This window comes from Fukomys damarensis, unplaced genomic scaffold (genome assembly GCF_012274545.1).
Source record: "Fukomys damarensis isolate Sample0158 unplaced genomic scaffold, DMR_v1.0_HiC HiC_scaffold_36, whole genome shotgun sequence".
Classification (NCBI taxonomy): Eukaryota; Metazoa; Chordata; class Mammalia; order Rodentia; family Bathyergidae; genus Fukomys; species Fukomys damarensis.
In genome coordinates this window covers 46304378-46324972 of record NW_022900948.1, presented here as the reverse complement: position 1 = coordinate 46324972, position 20595 = coordinate 46304378, and the positions used below count along the sequence as shown (strand labels likewise).

Sequence of the window (20595 nt, the reverse complement as noted above, 5' to 3'; positions counted from 1 at the left end):
CCAGATACCATTGTACAACCCGTTGACACTCCTCAAAGTGTGCCCGTGAAGAGGGAGAATCCCACACCCTCACCCCTCTTGGAGATTCGTGGTGTGCAGTGACTCAGTAAAGAAGCTTAGAGAATTATCTTCATCTGAGATTTTTGAAGCTGACTTGAGCATGGGGTACTACAGGTTTGCTCTCCCTTCCTTTGGATGTCTGTCCACAGGTGCACGCTTAGAGCAGACGCTGGCATGAATGGGTTATTAGGCTGTGTTCTGCCCCAGCGTAGTGGCAGGAGGGCATCCGTGCTGGGACTTCCTTAATAAACCTGGATTGACGCTGCGAGAGCACACAGATGTGGCCAATTTCCTCTCTCCTTTTTGTTTTTTGTCTGAGGCGTGACACGGCTAGCAGATATCAGTTTACACAATCCAGTCAGCATCTCTGTTGTGGACAGAAGCCATGACCAGTCTACCCTGGAGGGCAGAGCAGGCCAGGGAGTTGTCCCTCCACAGGCCAGCAACAGGCTGGACAGCTTTGCAATACCAGAGAGTCTTGAGCAGCATGTGACAGTGGTCCCCAGCAAACTCCGGCTTGTCTGCCTAGCCGCCTTCATCCTGCAGAAATGCAAGGTAAGACTGCGGCTGGCCCTGGCTGGCCCAGGGAAGAAACAGCTATTTGGTTTGTGTCCAGCATCGAAAGCAGCAGTAGAGGCACCATGAAAAATAAAACTGAATTTTCTAACTTAGCTCTGAGTTCACAGATGTAGACCTTAACATCTATCTTGTCACTCAGAGGCTCCAGGGTTCTGGTAGAAGAATCCGAGGTCAGTGGTAATTCTAATGTCCCCCTTGAAATTGGCCTTAAATATCTTTCCTAGACGGACGTCAGGGACATCAGGTGGCGGAAACATGTAGGAGATGAGGCAAATGTGGGCTCTGTGCTTTTGTTTCTTAAAGAACCCCAGTGTCTGCTCATCTGTGGTTTCATGTGGTGACGCTCTCTAGTAGGCTGTGAGGCCATGGATGGTGCATCCTGATTTACTGCATCTGTAAGGTCAGGGCCGGGCTGTCTTGGACGTGCCAGACCTCGAACAGATGAAGCAGGCAGAGCTAAGGGGCAGCTGCACCCTAAAGTCCATTCATTTTCCTGTTTGAGATTCAAGCTCTGTCATTTTTCTTTCTTCTTTCTAGAGCAGAATATCTGTCGTTTTCAAAAATAATTCAGAACTGCCACAAGATAGGGGCCAGCCTAAACATGTCCCAAAGAGCAGTATTCACTTCAGTGTCTCCTGAGCTTAGAAGTGTGTGCTTATTTCCCCTCATCCTACAGTTTGAGAAAGACCAGAAGATGATTGTCTTTTTCTCCAGCTGCGAGCTGGTGGAGTTCCACTACAACCTCTTCCTCCAGACCCTGTCGAGCAGCAAGGGGGCTCCTGCGTCCGGGCAGGCGCCATCTGCCTCCACACGATTAAAATTCCTGCGGCTGCATGGCAACATGGAGCAGGAGGTGAGCCCCCGCCCCACCCTGAGTCCCCGGGAACTGACTCATCCTGAATCGGGAGCCCCTGGTGCTGAAGGGGACTGCACTGCCGGGGGAGTAGGAGGGTGAGGGTGAGGGGGGCCTTTGTTCCCCGAGCTCTTGCTCGGGCCAGTCTCTTCCACCTGAGAGCTCTTGCAGCCGCTTGGCCTGCGCCTACTTCAGCCAGCTGTTCCGGCAACAGAGTACCACTAAGTAGCTGGCACCAGGGAAGGGTTTTGCCTTTTTAGTACCCAGTGTGTAATTAGGGCTTGATGTCTTCAAATTAAGAGCATTAATGGAGCTAAATTGTGGATCCCATATGGTACTGCTGAGCACGGCTGCTGTCATTGTCAACAAGACACAGCGCTGCACTTTGAACACTTCAGGTTGGAAGCGGGTGCCTCACACCAGAGGGCTTCAGGCCCCCATCCTTTCTCTCCTGGTAGGATTCAGACTATGCCCTTCCCTGGTTTTGGATCTTTTCGTCCTGCTGCTCTTAGCTGGGCCATCCGTTTAGGGAGAGAGGGGTAGAGGTGCACTCAGTTGGGAAGGAAAGTACAGGCAGTTTTGGAGCCATCTTGTCCTCAAGGAAAGGTCACCAGGCAGCTTCCAAACTTACAGAGTGGACAAAACCAGAAGTCAGTAGGCTAGGCCAGATCCGCCTTAAAAATCATGACACTGTTAAAGCGTCGAGAGTGTTGAAGTTTTACCACGACCTTGACCGTGTCCGGTTCCTCTTCTTTTTGCCTTTTGTTACAGTTAAGGAAATGTGACCTTGCTCAGAGTCACTCATGGACACAGCTTATTCACCACTAGATTACATTGAAGTCCCTGAATGTCCAAGCGTTGGTGAAATTTTGTAAACGATTGCTTTTTGCCCTTGGCTGCCTGACTCAGTCGAGCATGTTGGTCTCACTCTTTAATACCATTCATAGCTTGGGTTTTGTTTTAAACCTTTTCATGCTCTGGGTCCGTATTCACCAGAGACACTGTGCAGGGTAAATCTGAGGGCAACATGTGGACTTGAAGAGATCGTACAGAGATTCCCTGATTGAGTGATTTCAGACTGCACATCCACATTGTCACAGGGTGGGACCCTGGCATGGCATTTAGAGCTGTGCCCCTGGCTACGAACTTCCTGGATTCTACGCCTGGCTGTCTCTGTCATTTGCTGGCTCTGACCCCAGAAAAGTATTTACCTTTTCTCTGTCTCTAAAGTGGGGACAATAGTAGTATTTACTTCTTAGAATGCTGTCGATTTGTTAAGTTAATATCAGTAAAGCCCTTAGACTACAGAAGCACTCCACCTTCTAGAAGATAAAATCAATAGCCCTTGAAGTCATAGGTGTGTGGAAGCCAGGACTTGCTGAACAGAACCCTAGTTGCACAGAAGAGAGCACCAGGAATCAACAAATGGGATCATATCAAGTTTGAAAGCTTCTGTGCAGAAAGAAACAACCAGTGAGTGAAGAGTCAACCTACAGAATGGGAAAAGATTTTTGTAAGCTATTTCTCAGAGGACTAACATGTAGAATAATTAAAGAGTTAAAAAAATTAGACCCTCAAAATAAAAGACTCAGTCAGAAAACGGGCAACTGAAATGAATACACACTTCTCAGAAGTACAGATGGACACTAAATTCATGAAAGAACAGCCATTAAAGAAATACAAATTCATACAACACTAGTATTCCATCTTACCCCAGAAAGGATGGCCGTCGTCAGTAAATCAAGTAACAACAAGTGCTGGAAAGGCTGCAGGGGGAAAAAGGGAAATTTTTTTCATTGTGAGGGGAATGTAAATTATACAACCACTGTGGAAGTCAGTTTGGAAAGGCCTGAAAACACGACAGTTGGGAATTCATTTGACCCAGCTATTTCCTTCTAGGTACCTTCCCCACAAAAGTGAAAATGTCATATTGCAGTGACCCATGTGTACCCATATTTATAGTGCATGATTCATAATGGTTAGATCTTGGGAGTGGCCCATCTGTTCATCAGTAGATGACCGGATGAAGAAAATGTGTTTATACAGTGGAGTACTACTCTGCCATAAAGAAGGATAGGCTTGAGTCCTTTGTAGGGAAATGGGCACATTTGAGATCATAATGCTAAGTGAAATCAAATCCACAAAATATTGCATAGTTTCCCTTATGTGAGAAACCTAAAATATAAATAAAGGGCAAAACAAAAGATAGATAATTGGAAGTAAGGAGATCTTTTTCAAATGGGATGGGGAGCAAGAGATGGAGGGGAAGGGGATGAAAAAATAATTTCAATGTATTCTGTACATGTACCAGCTCCCCACAAGGAATGTAAACATTATATACTATAAACATGGACTAAAAAATAAAATAAAGCTCTTAGTTCCGTGCCTGGCAATATAGTATGTAGTAAACATCAAATCTTGTTGTTTGCTGCTATATCTTTTTCAGAAATAATTTAGCTTTGTTTTTGGTTTTTTGTTTTTTTTTTTTTTGAGACAGGGTCTCACTATGTAGCCCAGGCTGGCCTTGAACTTGCAGCAATCCTCCTGCCTCAGCCTCCTGAGTGCTGGGATACCGCAGGCATGAACCACTATGCCCGGCTAGTTTAGCTTTTTTTGTAGCTTGAAAATCAGTAATATGTTATTCTTGTTCTTTTCACACATAGCCTGCATAGCATCCCTGCGAGCCAGGCAGGAGGCAGGAGTGGTGTCCTTTTCCCCTTACTTTGAAAGGGTCAGGGGCACGTGTCTTGTTCTGGACTAAGCTAAAACAGTCCCAGACACACCTTTCTGGCCTTCGCCCTGGTCACTGCACACCAGACCTGAGAACAGGATCGGCGTGACCCCAGACCTCCTGAGAGAGGTTACTGTTGGAAAGAGATGCTAGACAATTGTTTTCCCTCACCCTAACTCTGAATATGTTATGTCCTGTCTTTTAGAAAAATTTCTGATTTTGCACTACCGGGAACTGAATTTAGGACCGTGTGCTGGTGCTGAAATTTTCTCATGTTGTTCAATAATGAAACCAATAAAAAGCGCGCCTTTGTTGCTAAGGACTGCAGCAAAATGGACAGTGGGTCTGTCCTGCAGCCCACCCAGAGTACAGCTCTCTGGGCTTGAGGATCAGTCTGGCCCTTCTGTTGTGTGTGTCCTTTGGGCAAGTTTCATGGCCTCTCTTTACGTCTCTTCATGCACTTCCCTTGTGAGGGCCTGCCACTCACGTGTTTTTACAAGGGTTAGGTAAATGCAGACCGGGGTCTAGGCCATGTGGGTGCTTCGTAAATGCCAGGTGTTGCTGTATGTCTGAGCATTCCTCTGAGTGAGGTGCCCTGGCATCCAGACACACAACAAAGTGTGTGCAGGTGAAGGCCAGAGTCACGGCCTCACAGTGGTTTGGCGGCTGTGCCAAAGCGGAAGGGAAGACTGCTTTCCTTTTTCCAAATTTTTAGTAATTTGGTTGTTTCTTTTCATTTGTTGCTAGCAGGCAAATGTGGCCACATCCCAAGCACTTGGAGCACTGTGACATAAGCACACTCACAGGGTGGCCTTGCAGTTTGGTGCTGAGAACCCTGAGATGTGCTCACCTCTCTGTCCCCAGACCTGTTTTGGGAATTCAGCCCAAGGGGTTGATCAGAATGTTCACGGAAGCTTATCTACAAAGCACACACTGATAGTGAGAAACTGGAGACGGCTCATTTGCCGGTAATAGGATTTTGGTCACATCCATGGTGGTATAGCCCTTCAGCAGAACCGTTTCAGCGTGTGAGATGCTGTGGTCTTTGCATATTTGTGGCCAGAGCAGGTGATCAGATTGGATGGAGACATATGAGCATGTTAGTAGTATAAATAGTGGAATGCCATTTTTAAAAAGGATTGCCTTCGTGCCAGGTATGTTGCTGCACGCCTGTTATCCCAGAACTCAGGAAGCTGAGGCAGGAGGATCACCATAAGTTTGTGACCAGCTGGGCTACGTAGTGAATTCAAGGCCAGCCTGCACAACAAATCAAGAGCCTGTCTCAAAAAATTATCAGCTTTGGCCGGGGATTTAGCTCAGCGGTTCAGTGGCCTGCCTTGCAAGCTCAAGGACCTGAGTTCAATTCCCGGTTCCCAAAAAAAAAAAAAAATTATCAGCTTTGCACAGTAGCAGTATTACAGCCAGCATGGTTTATCCCAGGTGCAATTATTGCTAATTGAAAACTTTTAAAGCCACATATTTAGTTGTGTTATGCATAGAAAGGGGACTTGGATAACATTAAAATATTGCTAGTAGTGGGTTTTATACCTAGTGGAGTTACAATTATATTTTTTCCTTCAACTGAAACAATTTTTCTGTAATTAAGGTCCATAGTTCAGTAAATATTTAATTTTTTTAAGCATTTAAAAAATTGCCCTATAGGGAGGGCTGGTCTTTTCTCTAGAGCACTTCTAGGAGAACATGCTAGGAGGAAGTCTTCTAGGGCCCACACGTGTGACGTGGGGCCTTCGGCCTTCCCTGCTTTTGTCATTGGCCCTGGATGGGGAGTGCCCACCCTGGCAGTGGCTGGCTGAAGCCTGCTGCCCTCGAAGCACTGCTGCTGAACATAGGCTCAGGCTGGGTCCTGCTAATGCCGGGCCTCAGCAGGCACTTGGACTGCTGCTTTCCTGGGGAGCCTCTCCGAGCCTAGAAATAGAGCTGTAGGAAATTGGGGGTGGGGTGGAAATCTAAGCTGCCTTGTTGGAATTTATCCTGGCATCTGTAAGGTTCTTTTTTCCTTGTTTTTGTAGGAGAGAACAGCAGTGTTTCAGGAATTCTCCTGTTCCAAAACAGGCATCCTTCTTTGCACGGTATGTATTTCTGCTCAAGTGATAGTGAACTCCAGTGACCTGGGCTGTAATGTTTAGTCTCTTTGATGACCTGTCCTATGGCCAGCCCCCTGGACAGTGGGAATGCTGGGGCCTCTTGGTGTGGCTGCACCTCTGGCTTGTCACCTGACTGTGCCACAGATAGCTGGCTGCCACCGTGCAGAAGACTTGGCGATTTGCTCACTAATAGTGGCAGCTGTTAGTCTGAAAATGTGTGAATCTTGGCAATTTCTAGCCACCAAAAACTTGTAAATTACAGCTATCGGGAGTAATTAGAGCTGAGAAAGTCTTCCCAAAGCAAAATGACTCTGTTTGCCTCTGCTCACCCTCTTAAAGGAAAATAGATGCACACAGGCAGACTTTGTTTGTTGTTGTCAAAAATGTCATTTGGCCTAGAATTTCCAGAACTAGTCCATCCGGCCTCAGACTGTGCAGTCCCGCGTTGCTTCCCGCAGTGCAGCGCTGACCTTTTTAATGCACATCTCCAGTGCTCTTTCGAGATTGAAAACTACGCCTTCCATATTCTCTTGTCTCTGGGGAGTCCCTTTACCATAGCTGTTGCTCTCTCCCAAGATTAAAATACCTGCTCCGCTTGTGCCGTCCTGGGTGACACAGCGTGACCCCCAGGGGTTAGTGGAGAAGTCCCCACTGTGTACACAGTAATGAAATTCTACTTTAAATTTAGTAACTTCAGTGAACAGATGCTGGGTAGAAACAAAGATCTTTAGCTATATGAATGCCGCATTTACTGCATTTACTTTTTAAGGAACTCCTTACTGTTCAATTTTAAAGGTAATAGGAACTGTTTTCTTTCTAAATTAAGAGTTTGTAGGGCCAGGGGTTTGGCTCAGTGGTTCTGCCGCCTGCCTTGCTCTATCCCCAGTACCAAAACAAAAAAAAAAAGTTGGTAGATGAGTGCAGCTGTGTGTGTGTGTGTGTGTGTGTGTGTGTGTGTGTTTGTGTGTGTGTGTGTGTGTGTTTGGGGTGCTCATGTACAGGAAGGCCTGCCTGGGAACCTGCCTGCACCCTGTCTGTTCTCACACACGTGACAGAGTGGCCCCATTGACACTCATCCTCATTCAGACCCAAGGCCGGTTTCAGTTGGAACCCTTGTCTCCGGAGGAAACATAGGTCTGACCAAGTAGCCCCTCCGCCTTGGTGAAGAAGCCAGGCTGCAAGTCAGACGGCTGTGTTCCTTCCAAAACCAGTTTTAAGTGTCTAAAGATGGAGTCCAGTTCTGCTTGGTAGGGAGCTTGTCGGTGACGCATAGCGCGTCAGCACTGACACTGTTCAAAGGCCTTCCCTCATGCCAACTGCCCCTTGCTCTCCACCCTTCAGCCCAGCGCAGCCCTCTTTCAGCCGTTCCAGCCTTGGGCTGTGATGCCAGCTGTGCCTTCTGCCTGGAACAGCCTCCAGTCCCAACTTTGACCAATCCGCAGCTGAAGTTTCATTTCCGAGAGTGAAGCCCGTGTTTCTCTTGGTAGTGGCTGTCACTCCTGGTCTAGGCGTTGTCCACGAAGACCAGGACCGTGATGTATTCTCAGTTCCATCCCAGTGTCGGACACACCCTAGGCACTCGGTATCTGTGGTTGATTTGAGTGGGTCACTGGGGCCCCAGAATCTCAAGGGCAAGAACCATTTGACATATGCCTTTTTCTAAAGACTGGGGAAAGTGGAAATTAATACACTTATTCATTGGGAATAAGTTTACTTTTCATCCGTATGGCATTACCTGAAGAATAAAGTTTCAGATTGTCTGCATTGAAACAGAGAGCAGTAGGAACTTTTGTGTTGAAATTTAGTTTAGGATAGTAACAAAATGTTTTCTTTTTGACCATTAAGTTCCTAGATTTATCCCTGGGAAATCCTTGAGTTTCCAGTATGTAAGCCTCACCATGTTTTGCAGCATGTAAAGGGGCTGTGATACATCTCAAGGAAAAGTCAAGGCATCTGAAGTTTAGTATTTTGTTATTTCTTACATAGCTCTGCATGGCAGAGAAGATCATTCTTTCTCAGGTGTAATTCACGTGAGATCAACCACTTTCCTTGTTCTGTCTGATGCCCACAGGATGTGACATCAGCTAGACAAAGAGCGCCATTGTTCTGCCGCTGCACAGTGCCCCCAGCTCCCTGTCCACCCCAGGGTCAGGTGCAAAGCAAACTCCTTCGCCCACCGTCTGAAATCCCTAAATTATTCTGGCGATAGCCTTTGGCCTGTCCACATCAGCCCAGTGCACAGGTTTCCACCGCATTATCACATTCTCTTCCCTCTGCAGTTTGGGGGAAGACGTGGGTGGGGCTGGTCCTGCCTGCCTAAGCCAGTCCCAGCAACAAGAGGTTCTTTGCTCACTCATAGAAGTGCTGCGTACTTCTGCCACAGTTGTTTATTTTAGCTTGGCACGTCTGGTGTCAGAGCCACAGGGAGTGTGTGGTGCACGCACCGTGAGGGATGATGGGAGAGATGCTGTCACTCGCGTCCCCTGCAACCGCCTGTCACGCGCCAGGCTGTCTGAGCACTCCCGGGAGCCCCCTTGGAGCTAATGGGGAGCGAGGGCCGTGTCAGGGCAAGGCAGATAGAAAACTGGCTTATTTTGATAAAGAGTCTTCACACCGTTAATTGTATGTGGGATTTCCCCCTCTATACCATCCATATCTTTGCCATTTTAATTTATCATCCCAAGATCCTCCTACGAGGCCAGAGGAGGCTGAATATCTTTATGAAAATTGTAAGCTGTTCTATAAGGACCACAGGAAATAGAGTAACACGGTACCCTTTACTGTTTTGAAAATCTCCTCCCTGACTCTGCTTTTCTTCCATGGAGGAGCAGAAAAGGGTGCGTGCGTGCGTGCATGCGTGTCTGTGTGTGTGTGTGTTTATGCTGATTATACACATCTTGAAAGCAAGAACCTTTGTAATTTCACCTCAAGACTAGACACAGCTCTGTAGAGTGACTGTCCAGTGGTGTGGGTCTGTCTAGAGATGGAGCTTAGGGCAGGCAGGGCAGGAGACCCCTTTGGGAAAGATGAATCTCCACATACTGGCAGTGTGACTTTGTCCTCTGGAAAAGTAGATCCACAGGAAAGCCAGGTTAAGAGGGAGTAGGAACACATAGGAAAAAGTAATTTGAAAGTTCAAGGTGTACTTTCCCAAATGGAATTAAGAAATCAAATGAGGCAGATAAGAGACATTGGATTATCTACAAATTTGTGTTTCCCCTGCTTATAATGAGAAGCGCACCCTAAACTAAAGGAAGGGAACATGGTTTGTTGTTACGCCATTGTTACTTTGATGCGCTGATAAAGAAAAATACCCCCAAGTGGCCCGAAAATGGAATTTCCGAGTCACCTCTGGCATTAAGACCAGACTAGGCTTTGTCTTGGTACATTTAGGCTCCTTGGTTGCCCGGGAACAAGTGGAATCGAGTGACCCTCTCCCTGGGAAGGAGAGGCCTCCAGCTCCTCCAGTGTCTGCTGCCTGTGCGTCCCTTGGAATGAGTGGTCATGGTTTTGCAATGTGTGCGTCTCTTTTCAGGAGATACACGTGAGCGCCCGCTCTGCCCCATCTCTCTACCGCCGCCTCCCTCCCTCTCTCCCCCCGCCCCTCTCTCTCTCTCTCTCTGTCTCTGTCTCTGTCTCTGTCTCTCCCTTTTTGCTTGAAACACTGTTATGTCTATGCAGTTCTTAATTTCCTCTCCTACTGGGGAATTTCCACTGTGCCGGGCCGCCGGGAAACAAAGGAGCTAAGGCTGTAAGAGTCAGTAGAATGCCAGCCCAGCTCTCTGCACAAATGTAGCCTTCTCGCTTTCCTCTGGGGTGTGCTTTTCAGGTAAAGTTCGTCTTTCCCATTTTATTCATTGGTGTTAATGGAAGACATTTGGAGATTGTTTGCTGTTTACTCAGTTACGCTAACTCATGTTGCCAGTTTTTGGCGGCTCCAGCCAAGATCTCTCGACTCTGACAGCTTCTGCACTCTCCCCTTCCTCCTCTGATTACGCAGCCCAATCTGTCACCCGGACAACAGGGGCCTGTACCCTGCTGATGGCTTTCCACACACGGCAATAATGACTCTTGGCAGGCCGGGAAGGCGTCAGAGGCGAGTTTGCCGCGTCCCTTCTCAGAGAGACGGCAGCCCCCTCTCCCTGTTAGTAAAAGCACTTTGTGAGGTTCTTGGGTAAATAAATGAGTCATTTTAATCCAACTGACAGGCTGGCACCTGAGCAAGCTGCCTTCCATCTGTACTCCTGGGTCTCATGGAGGCAGCCAGTTGTCAAGCCCAGGCCTTCAAGGCCTTGCTGGGGAGTGTCTTTCAGAACTGACTTTAGTGATTCTTTTGCCCTAATTAGGTTAAAGGAGTAGAACTGGGCTGCTACAACATGTACGTTCAAGGACTGGGCGGAGAACTGAAGGCTTTGTGAAGCCTTCAGCAGGCCCCACTCCTGTTGATTGGGTACAGCTGCTGGGGCTCCTCTGGGGTCCTTTTCCCAGGGGTCCTGGGGTGGTGGGGCCAGAGGGAAGGGACACTAAAATTGCCACCGTAACCAAATGAGGGGAACATTCAGATTTCGGCTTTTCTGGCATTTTCAGCATACACGGTGTTTTCTGCTCTTCACAGCAGCCTTGGGTCGCCAGGAGCTCAGAGCTGGCTGGATTGCCCGGACTGAGGCCGGGATCTCCATCCGCCCTCTTCCTTCAGCACTCTGTTCCTTCCCCCGCTCCCTGGTAGCTGAGTCTAGGACTGATGGAAGTACTTTGCCTAAGCAATGGCTGCATTTAGTCTGGGAGAGAGGGGGAGGCAGTGCCCAGGCTGACAGGAGTGGGGAGGGCGTGGTCTCAGCCAGGCATCCAGGCTGGGCCCCCAGGTTGGGAGGAACGGACTTGCAGAGTCACAGTGAGGCTGCTAGTGTCCCTCCTCACTCACTGCGCCCACGTGTTTAGACTCAGTGAGTTTCACAGATGGCATGCTGTTTTAAAGTTTTATCTGTTTCCTGGTTGAATTTACTAAACCGACGAGCATTAAATTTTTTACAAAGCCTGTCTGTAAAGCTCAGGCAGCCCATTGTCTACATAGATCTCCTACTGCAGAGCACTTACATAAAATAAATCATTTCTCAATAAGAACTTAGCAGATTTAAGGACCCGTCAGTTTTCCCAAAGACATCGACTGTGGTTAGTGTAGAGAGCCAGTTCTACCCCCCTGGATGGAGAATGCATGCTCTCAATTGTTTTCTCAGAGCCCTGAGCTCTGGAGCCCATGGGGCTGTCTGAGACTTCACGAGTGGCTGACACTGACTTCATTCACACATATACAAGTACAGCCTGGTGCCACTCACAGGAGAGCGGGGTCCCTCTGGTCCCCGGTCCCTCTGAATGAAAGCCCAGTGGGTGCAGGGAGGGCGCATCTTTACCAGAACTTGGCCTGAGATTATTTTACAGAAAAACTATATACATACAAATCCTTTAGGGTTACTTTAAAACGCCGTGGGAGAGCTGCACTGTATGGCGGAGTCTGTCAGCCACGGAGAAGAAGGGGGACAATAAACAGAAAGTCATCTTCTGCAGCCATCGAGGTAACCATTGATACACAGCAGGGTGCAGGTAGAAGCCAGGCCCTGTAGTGAGACGTGTGAGGAGCATTGTGGGCTTCAGTTTCATCTCCCCGGTCACTCATCTTGCAAAACAGAAAGGCACCTTCCCTGTGGAAGCCGGTGGGCGCCACTCTCAGTGGTGATGGAGCCTGGCGTCCCCCTTCGGGGCAAGCTGCCAGCCTGTGGCCATGGCATGGTCCCAGTCTGAGGTTGTGCCTACCAGGATGCCTAACCCAGATCTTCCCATTGGGATGCAAGTAGACAAATCCAGAGTGTAGGAGCTTCCTCTTAAAAAATGACGGTCTTCATAAAATGAAGGATGTCATTATGAGGCAGGCAGGGGTGCTGCTCTGGATTGAGGAAGTCTAAAAAGATACACGGTAGAGCATGAGTTCTATGATTCACGTCTGGATTGAGAAAGAAAAATAACCACGAAAGACATCCTAGGACAGTTGGAGAAAATTTAACATGGACTCTTTATGAGAAAATAATGATCTTCAACATTAAATGTTTGTTTTTTGTTTTTTGTTTTTTTATGAGCAAGGCCTTCACACTGAGCTACATTCCTAGCCAGCCCTTTTTAATTTTTATTTTTTTGGTACCAGGAATCAAACTCAGGGCCTTATGCTTGGGAAGCAGGTGATGGCACCACTGAGCTGAATCCCTGGCCCAGCCCTTTTTACTCTTTGAGACACGGTCTCACTGAGTGAATCTTCGTGCCTGGGTCTCCCGGAGTGCTGGGAGCATAAGCATGCAACACCGTGCCTGGCTAACACTCAGTTTCCTAAGGTGGTGTAGTCATCGTTTTTAAAAGAATACCCTTGTACCGACAAGATTCTTGCTGCATTATTTGGAACTAAGATGTCCTGATGTTTGCACCCTGCTGCAGAGGGTCAGGAAAATGGGGGTGGGGGTGATTACTTAGATTACAGGGAAAAGGAGGAAGCAGAAGAGCTGGAGGTCAGCACTTGATGCCTCAGGGAGATTGGCCTGTGCTCACTGCGCTCATCTGTCAACACTGATGTAGGCCGGAATTTTTGTAAATCAAAAAACTGGGGAAAGTATGTATATATTCATTATTAAAAAGCAAACAAGAGGCCAGGGATTTAGCTCAGTGGTTCTGCGTTGCGGCCTGCCTTGCAAGCTCAAGGACCCAAGTCCAATCCCCAGTACCCCCCACAAAAAAAAAGCAAACAAGAAAGTACAAAGAGAAAAGTGAAAATCACATAAAGCGCCTCCATCCAGAAGTAACCACTGGTGAAGATTGTGGTCCCTCCTTCAAGGACTTCTTCTACCCACCCATTGATGGCTGAGTTGATTGGTTGACCAGTCAATTGATTAGTGACATGTCTAACTTTTTTTTCTTGAAATGTTTGGCTGAAAAAATAAGACCATTTGTTCCTCTAGAATGCACCAGCCCGTCGTGGTGGCATGCACTTGTAATCCAAGCTACTCAGGAGACTGAGGCAGGAGGGTTGCAAGTTCTAGGCCAGACTGCTGGACAACTTAGTGAGACACTGAAAATAAAATAAAAAGCTGGGGATGGCCAGGCATGGAGGCACACACCTGTAATCCCAGCACTCGGGAGGCTGAGGCAGGAGGATCACTGTGAGTTCTAGACCAGCCTGGGCTACAAAGTGAGTTCCAGGTCAGCCTCAGCTACATAGTGAGACCCTGTCTCAAAAACAAAACAAAACAAAAAAGCTGGGATGTAGCTGAATGGCAGAGAACTTGCCTAGCATATGCAGCATTCAGTGGTTTTCTTGTTTTGCTTTGGTTTTTGGCAAGAAGGCCTCCTAGGTGGTTTGCTGTTGCGTGGCAGCTGATCATCTGGAGCCAGGTGTGGAGCTCACTGAAGGCAGTCTGGCTCCTGTCCTTGTCCCTCTGCCCTGTCCTCTTCCTTCCCCTACAGGTAACTTTCTGTAAGCTTTGGAGCTTTTTCCGTTGTGGTTTCTTTTGGGAAATAAGCCAGTATGTTTTATTTCCTCAGTTTCTTACACAGAAGCATACCATACACACTCAGAATATGTCCTAGAGAGTCTCCGAATCGGAACATAGAAACACTGGTCCCTTTCATAGCCACACGGTTCTCTGTTGTATGGCGTACAGCGCCGTTCGCTGTTCACCCGTTGCCTTCCCTGCAGTGCTGACTGAATATTGTGCAGCTCTCCTCTTGTCTTTTCTAGTGGCCAGACTGCTCTGAATGGAAGGGGACATGCAGACCTGGTTTTGCTACATAGCACCATGTCCCCACCACAAGAGTTTGTACCGTTCTCCATTCGTACCAGCAGCCTACTGGGAGACACAGCATCTCTTTTGTTTATGATTTTTTTTTCTTGACATATGTGGGGTTTTTTTTTGTTTTGGTTTGGTTTTTTTTTTCTTCTTTATTTGGTACCAGAGATTGAACTGAGGACCATGTGCTTGTGAGGCACAGAGTGGAACCACTGAGCTAAATACCAAGCCCTGTGTTTTTTTAAATGTATTTCTTCTTTTTAAATTTTCGTCACAGCATCTCTTGATAGTGTAGCATCTCTTGATAGCGGTGTAGTCTGTTTTGGCCTTGGTGTTAATTTTTTTGGTACCAGGGATCGAACTCAGGTCCTTGCACTTGCGAGGCAGGCAGCAGAACCACTGAGCCAAATCCCAGCCTGTTGTTTTGGCCTTGGAACAGTAAAATGGGCCTAGGTTTGTGGTTGCTGCTGTTTCTTAGCTGTGGGTACCTTCATAGCTTACTTAAAATGTTAAAAACGGCTTCTGGCCTGAAGTAAGGCCTCGGTAGTAGTGATGGGGGACGGTCTTAACTACTCTCACGCAGAAGTTGAGTTCTGAGTGCAAATTATTGCCGAGGATGGGAGATTCCATTTTCTGGTCTCGCTGCCAGACCAGGTTAAGAGGGAAAATGAGTCTCCAGTGCTGAAAGCTTTTCAGCTAAGTCTTTGAAGTAGTTAACAGGTTTGGTTGCCCATCATCTGCCCTCAGAAGGGGCGGCAGAGCACATGAGCCATGTCTCCGTGCTCCGAGCCTCACAGGCCAGGCCTCAGTCACCTCCGCGCGTCAGTGCCAAAAACCTGCCCCACCCTTGTGGGCAGGTGAGGAAGGCTTGGGGTGATAATCCATAGATGGCAGTTGTCACCGTGGCTTTTCAGATGCAGCACAAGTGAGTAAAACATGCTTTGCAGCTCTTCACTGAATCACTGACAGTTGCAGTGTAAGGCCTCGTGCTGACCTGCTCGCTGTGTCGAGTGACCTGGGTTGTGAAGGGTTCTGTCCTGCTTTCCCAGATCAGAATTTTTTACTTAAATGCAGAATTGGGCAAGTCTGTGTGTGTAGGCATCGTGGTGCGTGACTCTCAGAGTTGTGTTAGATGCTGTGATGTGTCCTTGGCCCCACTACCCCCACGGTTCACACTTGCAGCCCTAACCATATTCTTTTCTGTTTTGAAGGATGTTGCGGCTCGGGGCTTAGATCTCCCACAAGTCACGTGGATTGTTCAGGTAATTTTTTTAGTTGTTAGGGTAGGAGCTTCAGGCAGGAGTATATGATCACAAGCAGGTGCATTTTCTTTAAGTAGAATAATTATTACACTCTTGGGTGTTGCCCTGGTAACCAGGCAGCAATCAGCCTTATCTGCACAATTCTCCTGACATCTTTTCCTAACCCAGCCCACTCACCAGCGACAGCAAAACAGCCAGGATGTGCAGTCACGGGCAGGAGCGAGAGAGGCAGTGGGCTGTCTTGTTCCAGACCAGTTCATGTCACAGACCAGAGTTTTGACAGTCTGGAAATAGCAGGAGTCATCTGGGCCCCTAGGAGGCCTCACTGTGTGCAGAGGAGATGGCTCAGCTGTCCAGGAACACTGACCTGCTGGGAGCGATGTGTTCCCAACAGGGCCTTACACATAGCTCTAGCCTTAGACACTTTGCCAGAGGGTAGAAATATTAGCACTCGAATTGAGTGGGTTTCATTTTGCTTTTTCTTTTCATTAGTCTGCAGAATGGTGTTTTTAAGCCCTTCTATACGGAGGCCAGAGGACGTGTGCCCTGTTTACATGAGTCATGTTTATTCACGTTCATGCAATTGCGGGCCAGTCTCTGGCTGGGAAATCTGATCTGCTTGTCACAGACAATCACTTTAGGACTCGAGACCTTGTGTCTCCATCGCTGGCCGTGGAAGAGCGAATGGGAGATGAGAGGCAAGGATAGTTTGCACGTGCCGTAGGCTGGGCACAAAATTGATTACGGAGGCCTTGTGCCAAGACTTTTGGTTAGGAAACATGCCTGGCTTCCTATACAGCATGGTCACCTTGGCCCACTGGTCTTTGAATCTTGTGGCAGTGAAGAATAAAGGAAAGAATGGGCCGGGGGTTTGGCTCAGTGGTTCCTCCGCCTGCCTCGCAAGTGCAAGAGCCCGAGTTTGACCCCCGGTACCAGAAAAGAAAAAAGGAAAGAATGACTATCCGGTCATTTGAAAATGACATTACTGTCACAGATAACATAGAGTGCTGTGCCCAGTCCGCTGGGCTGAGCTGGGGTCTGCCTTTCTCCTTGTCTCCCCCTGCGGAGAGCCTGCCCCAGCACCGCCCTATGTCCCCAGTTGGGACGGGGTGGTGGGGCCTTCCCTGCGGGGCCAGCAGCAGAGGTGACTGCCAGCACAGCAGTTGGCCCCTTCATCCTTCCGCTGGCCTCTGTTGCCTCGCCCCTGCTGCTCTGTCTGCCGAGGAGATAGGCCAAGGTCATGTGGTCATCTCAGAGCTCTGCCCTGCCTGCCTACATTTTCACCTTGCAGTCACCTCCGTGAAAAGATGTAAATAGAAAATGAAGAGACCTGTGGAGAAGTAAAATTAAAAAGGAGATACTGGGATGAGATGATGTCACGTTAATCTGAAACTTGGCCACCGTTCACGTCTGCGTGTCAGCCTTGTTATTTCAATGAAGCCAGGAGTTTCAGGGTTGAATGACTTCTTGTGATTGTGTTAGAGAAACCATAGCACCAGGGTCTAATTCTTGGGATACCTGGAGGCAGGTGAGGGGAATTGCACTTCCAATTAATGGCAATCCCTTGATCTTGAATGCCTTCATTTTTGTTACCCTTTCTAGTACAGTGCTCCGTCTTCACCTGCAGAATATATCCACCGGATTGGAAGAACCGCCCGGATTGGCTGCCATGGGAGCAGCCTGCTCATTTTGGCTCCTTCAGAGGCAGAATATGTCAACTCGTTGGCTTCTCACAAAATCAAGTGAGTCAGAAACCTGAACGAGGTTTCAGCTGATCTCACCTAATTAACTTTCTGTCGCTTTTTATAGTGGCTGGGCCTTGTAAGCTGCCGAAGAGCCATTAACCCTTGTGATCCCTAAATGAGTCCCAGAATAGCCAGTGGCAAAAACTAAAACCCTAATGCCATCACACCTGACAGTTTTCATTGCATTGCCAGACTAAGTCATAGGACAGTCTGTTGTACTTCATTTTTCTTTGAGGTGGAGGTCTGTGACTCATTTTTCTTACTCTGAAGAGTGGATGCACGACCCTTCCAGCCAGCTTCTCAGAAACTTTATTCACAGTTTTTATTTCTTATGCTTAAACATCTTACAACTTCAGAGTTGCTTTTGTCTTTTTTAAAAATAAGGCTTTTTACACATTACCCAAAGTCCCTTTCCCCAGGAAAAGAGACCCGGGGGGAGATTTCAGGCAGTTGAGATAGGACCCTGCCCACACACCCACAGCCAGGCCTTTGCAGCCACCCTCCTGTGTCGGCCCTGTCGAGAGGCAGGGTGGGCTCCACAGGAGTGACAGGGAAATGGTGCCAGAGCTGAGTTTGTCGTGCTTTCCGTGAGATCTCTGGCACCTAACGTAGCAGGTTCTTAATGGGATGGAATTCTAAAGGCGTACAGTTTTTGAAACATCTACTTTAAAGGATTTCTTCTGCTCCGATGCAGCACAGTGATGGATAAAAGCATTTTCGGAAGCACGGGAAGAGCCGAGTGTCTGCCTGGGGCAGTGGGACGTGACGGTGCCACGCCCGGCAGCACCCTTGGCTGCTCAGGTGCTGCTGAGCACCTGCCACCATGCTGCTAAGTGTGGTGGGCTCATTTCTTGGTTTTTTTCCCTGCCCGCCCCTCAGTTTTATCTAAAACATCTAATAAGACTATAAGGCTCCCCCTCCCCATGAAGTACAGAGCTGGAAAAATCAGTGCATTCAGTCTGCAAACTGAAATGTCCAGGCAGACGCGGGGCCTGGTCCAGGGGCCAGCAGGACTAACCACGGGCCATTCACCATCATGTGTGGGTGTCCCCAGGCATTGGTGCCACGTTTCCCAGCCTGTGGAGTTCCCCTCTCAGGCTGTAAGACTTCTCCTGCTGTCCATTGTCTGAGTGGACGTTCATGGACTTAGGCTATTCACGCAGTGTACCTGCTTCCTTTGGCATGGGGGAGGCAGGAACCTGCTCCTGGTGATAGTTTCAGATGGCCCAAAATAGAGATAGTTTGGGTTTTCCTTTTATTTAACCCATACCTTAGTGCAGTCTGTCGGTTGAAGGAGTGGTATTTGTTTCAGGATGATGTACATATTTTCTCTTATTAGGGGAGTTTCGTGTCCCGTCAGTCAGTACCCCCACCCAGAGTTGGCACACCCTGGAGCCCTCATCCCCAAGGGTGGAGCTACCAGCCACACCTCTTTGCCACCCTGTCAGCAGGGCCTGCACCACCCAGGTAGTGGAGCTGAGGAAGTCCTCAGTGGAATCAAAAGCCCATTGACTGAGTAGGGTCCCTTTTCCCCTCAGCCCTCTTACCGGCTGGGAGCATCCCAGTGCTGCAGTTCTTTCCTTGGTCACGAGATGTGTACTGCGTGGCAGGTGTTCCCAGGACTCTGGTGGGCCCCACAGTAGCTTTGGCACTGCTCTGTAGTGGCCTGGGGTCTCTCCATGGCTTCTTTCCCACCTCTGCCAGTTTAGACCTGCAGGCTCCCCTTCACCTGCGCCTGCACTGGGTGCTCTCCTTGCCCGTCACTGTGACACGATCCCTTCCTCAGGAAGCACAGGGCTGCTCTCTTTAGAGTTCATGTGACGATTGTCTGCTGCCAGTGCCAACGGGACAGGTGCCACTGTCGCTCTGTTGCCCTGACTTTAATAAACACACTCAAATGAGTTGCTGTGAAGGGTTCAGCTATGAAGCTAAAACTGAAAAAGGAGAACAGTGATTATCAGACAAGAATTAGGAGTGAGCCAGGTCTGTTTTAAAGACACGCCAAGTTTAGGTGACCTTTGTGGTGATCTTGTCTATAAACGCCCTGCCAGCCAGCATTTGAGACTCGACCTGAGGTTCACACACAAAGGGACACGCTAGGCAATCTGGGACTGTGGCCTTGGTGAGGACATAGAAGAGCGGCTGTGGATAAGTGCCAGGCAAAGAAGAGCTGGGTGTTTCGGGGAGAGGATGCAGGGCCGGCAGAGCCTTCTGGGGAGCAGTGGAAGGTCCCACGTGAGCCCCTCACCAGTCTTCCCAGCACCCACCTGCTGCGGGGCCAAGCCTGGCCTGCCTCGAGGCAGATGGAATCGGCCTCACTGGATACCACCGTACAGGCGTGAATTACACTTGCTGATCTCTGTGAGGAAAGGCCGTAACTCGGGATATCGATGTGGACACTGTTTCCTTGCCTTAATTCAAAATCAAATCTAATCTAATAAGAGCTCGTCGCAGGCTGCAGTGAGAAGCAGCAGACTGGAACACTTTTGGAATCCAAACGGTACACTGTGAATAGCAAGAGGAGGAGGCAGAGGGGGAGAGGTGTGTGTGCGCCTGAGAACTCCAGAGGCAGGCAGCAGGACGCTGGCTGCTGATGAATTGCAGGGAACATTCGAAAAGGCAGGCGGAGGCTCTGAGGGCAAGGGCACCACCACGCCTGCCTTGGCGTGCCAACTCGGCAGGGGGCTCACTCGGACGACCCAACCCGTTTAGCAGACTGGGCAAGAGACAGGCACCCTGGGCTGCGGCCACCCCCCAGGCTAAGCAGACTCCGAACTTTGCTTCTGCACCCTTTTGACTTCTTTGTATTTGCCAGTACCTTAACTTTTTACATCCACTTCATATGCATCGGTAATGAAAGTCACGATTGGTTTATTAAAATGTAAATGCCTCATCGGAGCATGTATTTCTTAGATCAGGCATAAGACAGTTCCCTGCATTTATTTATTTTTATTTTTCTAGAAAGGTGGGGGATTCAGATCTGTTGATAGGACCATAAATAATCACTGTAGATTTGCTTTCTTCCTCAGAAGCAGTGATTCCTTAGAAATAGGAAGAAGGCCCTTTGAAACTGTAAATCACTCTTGTTCACGCTGCCCTGCTTCCTGGCAGGCGTCGGGTCCCAGAGTGGCTGGAGGGCGTGCAGCTCCGGAGCTCTTCTCAGCTGGGGCAGCAAGGTGCCCTGTGTGGGACACCGCGCCCTTCTGAGGCCTGTTTAGTTTTCTGTATCCCTGGCTGTGAATGGCGTTATTCTTTTTTTCTTTCTGTTTCAGAATTTCGCTTCCAAGTCTTTATATTTCTTTTCCATATGAATTTTCCCTCTTTCTTTTTTCTCAAGAGAAACGGTGATGAACAGAAGCAGATGAGGGGCTGAGGATTTAGCTCAGTGGTTCTGCCTGCTTCACAAGCACAAGGACCTGAGTCCGATCCCCAGTACC

General features: G+C 48.6%; 1 protein-coding gene across 2 annotated transcripts in view; it reads left to right on the top strand.

The window, feature by feature from the left end:
- Positions 1-20595, top strand: part of Ddx31 (DEAD-box helicase 31) — a 71008-nt gene that overhangs the window by 19386 nt on the left and 31027 nt on the right. For both annotated transcript variants that reach the window (XM_033759100.1, XM_010627405.3), the window contains exons 12-16: positions 380-615; positions 1316-1492; positions 6254-6313; positions 15363-15413; positions 17016-17155. In XM_033759100.1, coding sequence (XP_033614991.1) covers positions 380-615; positions 1316-1492; positions 6254-6313; positions 15363-15413; positions 17016-17155 — 664 coding nt within the window. The remainder of the gene's footprint in view (positions 1-379; positions 616-1315; positions 1493-6253; positions 6314-15362; positions 15414-17015; positions 17156-20595) is intronic.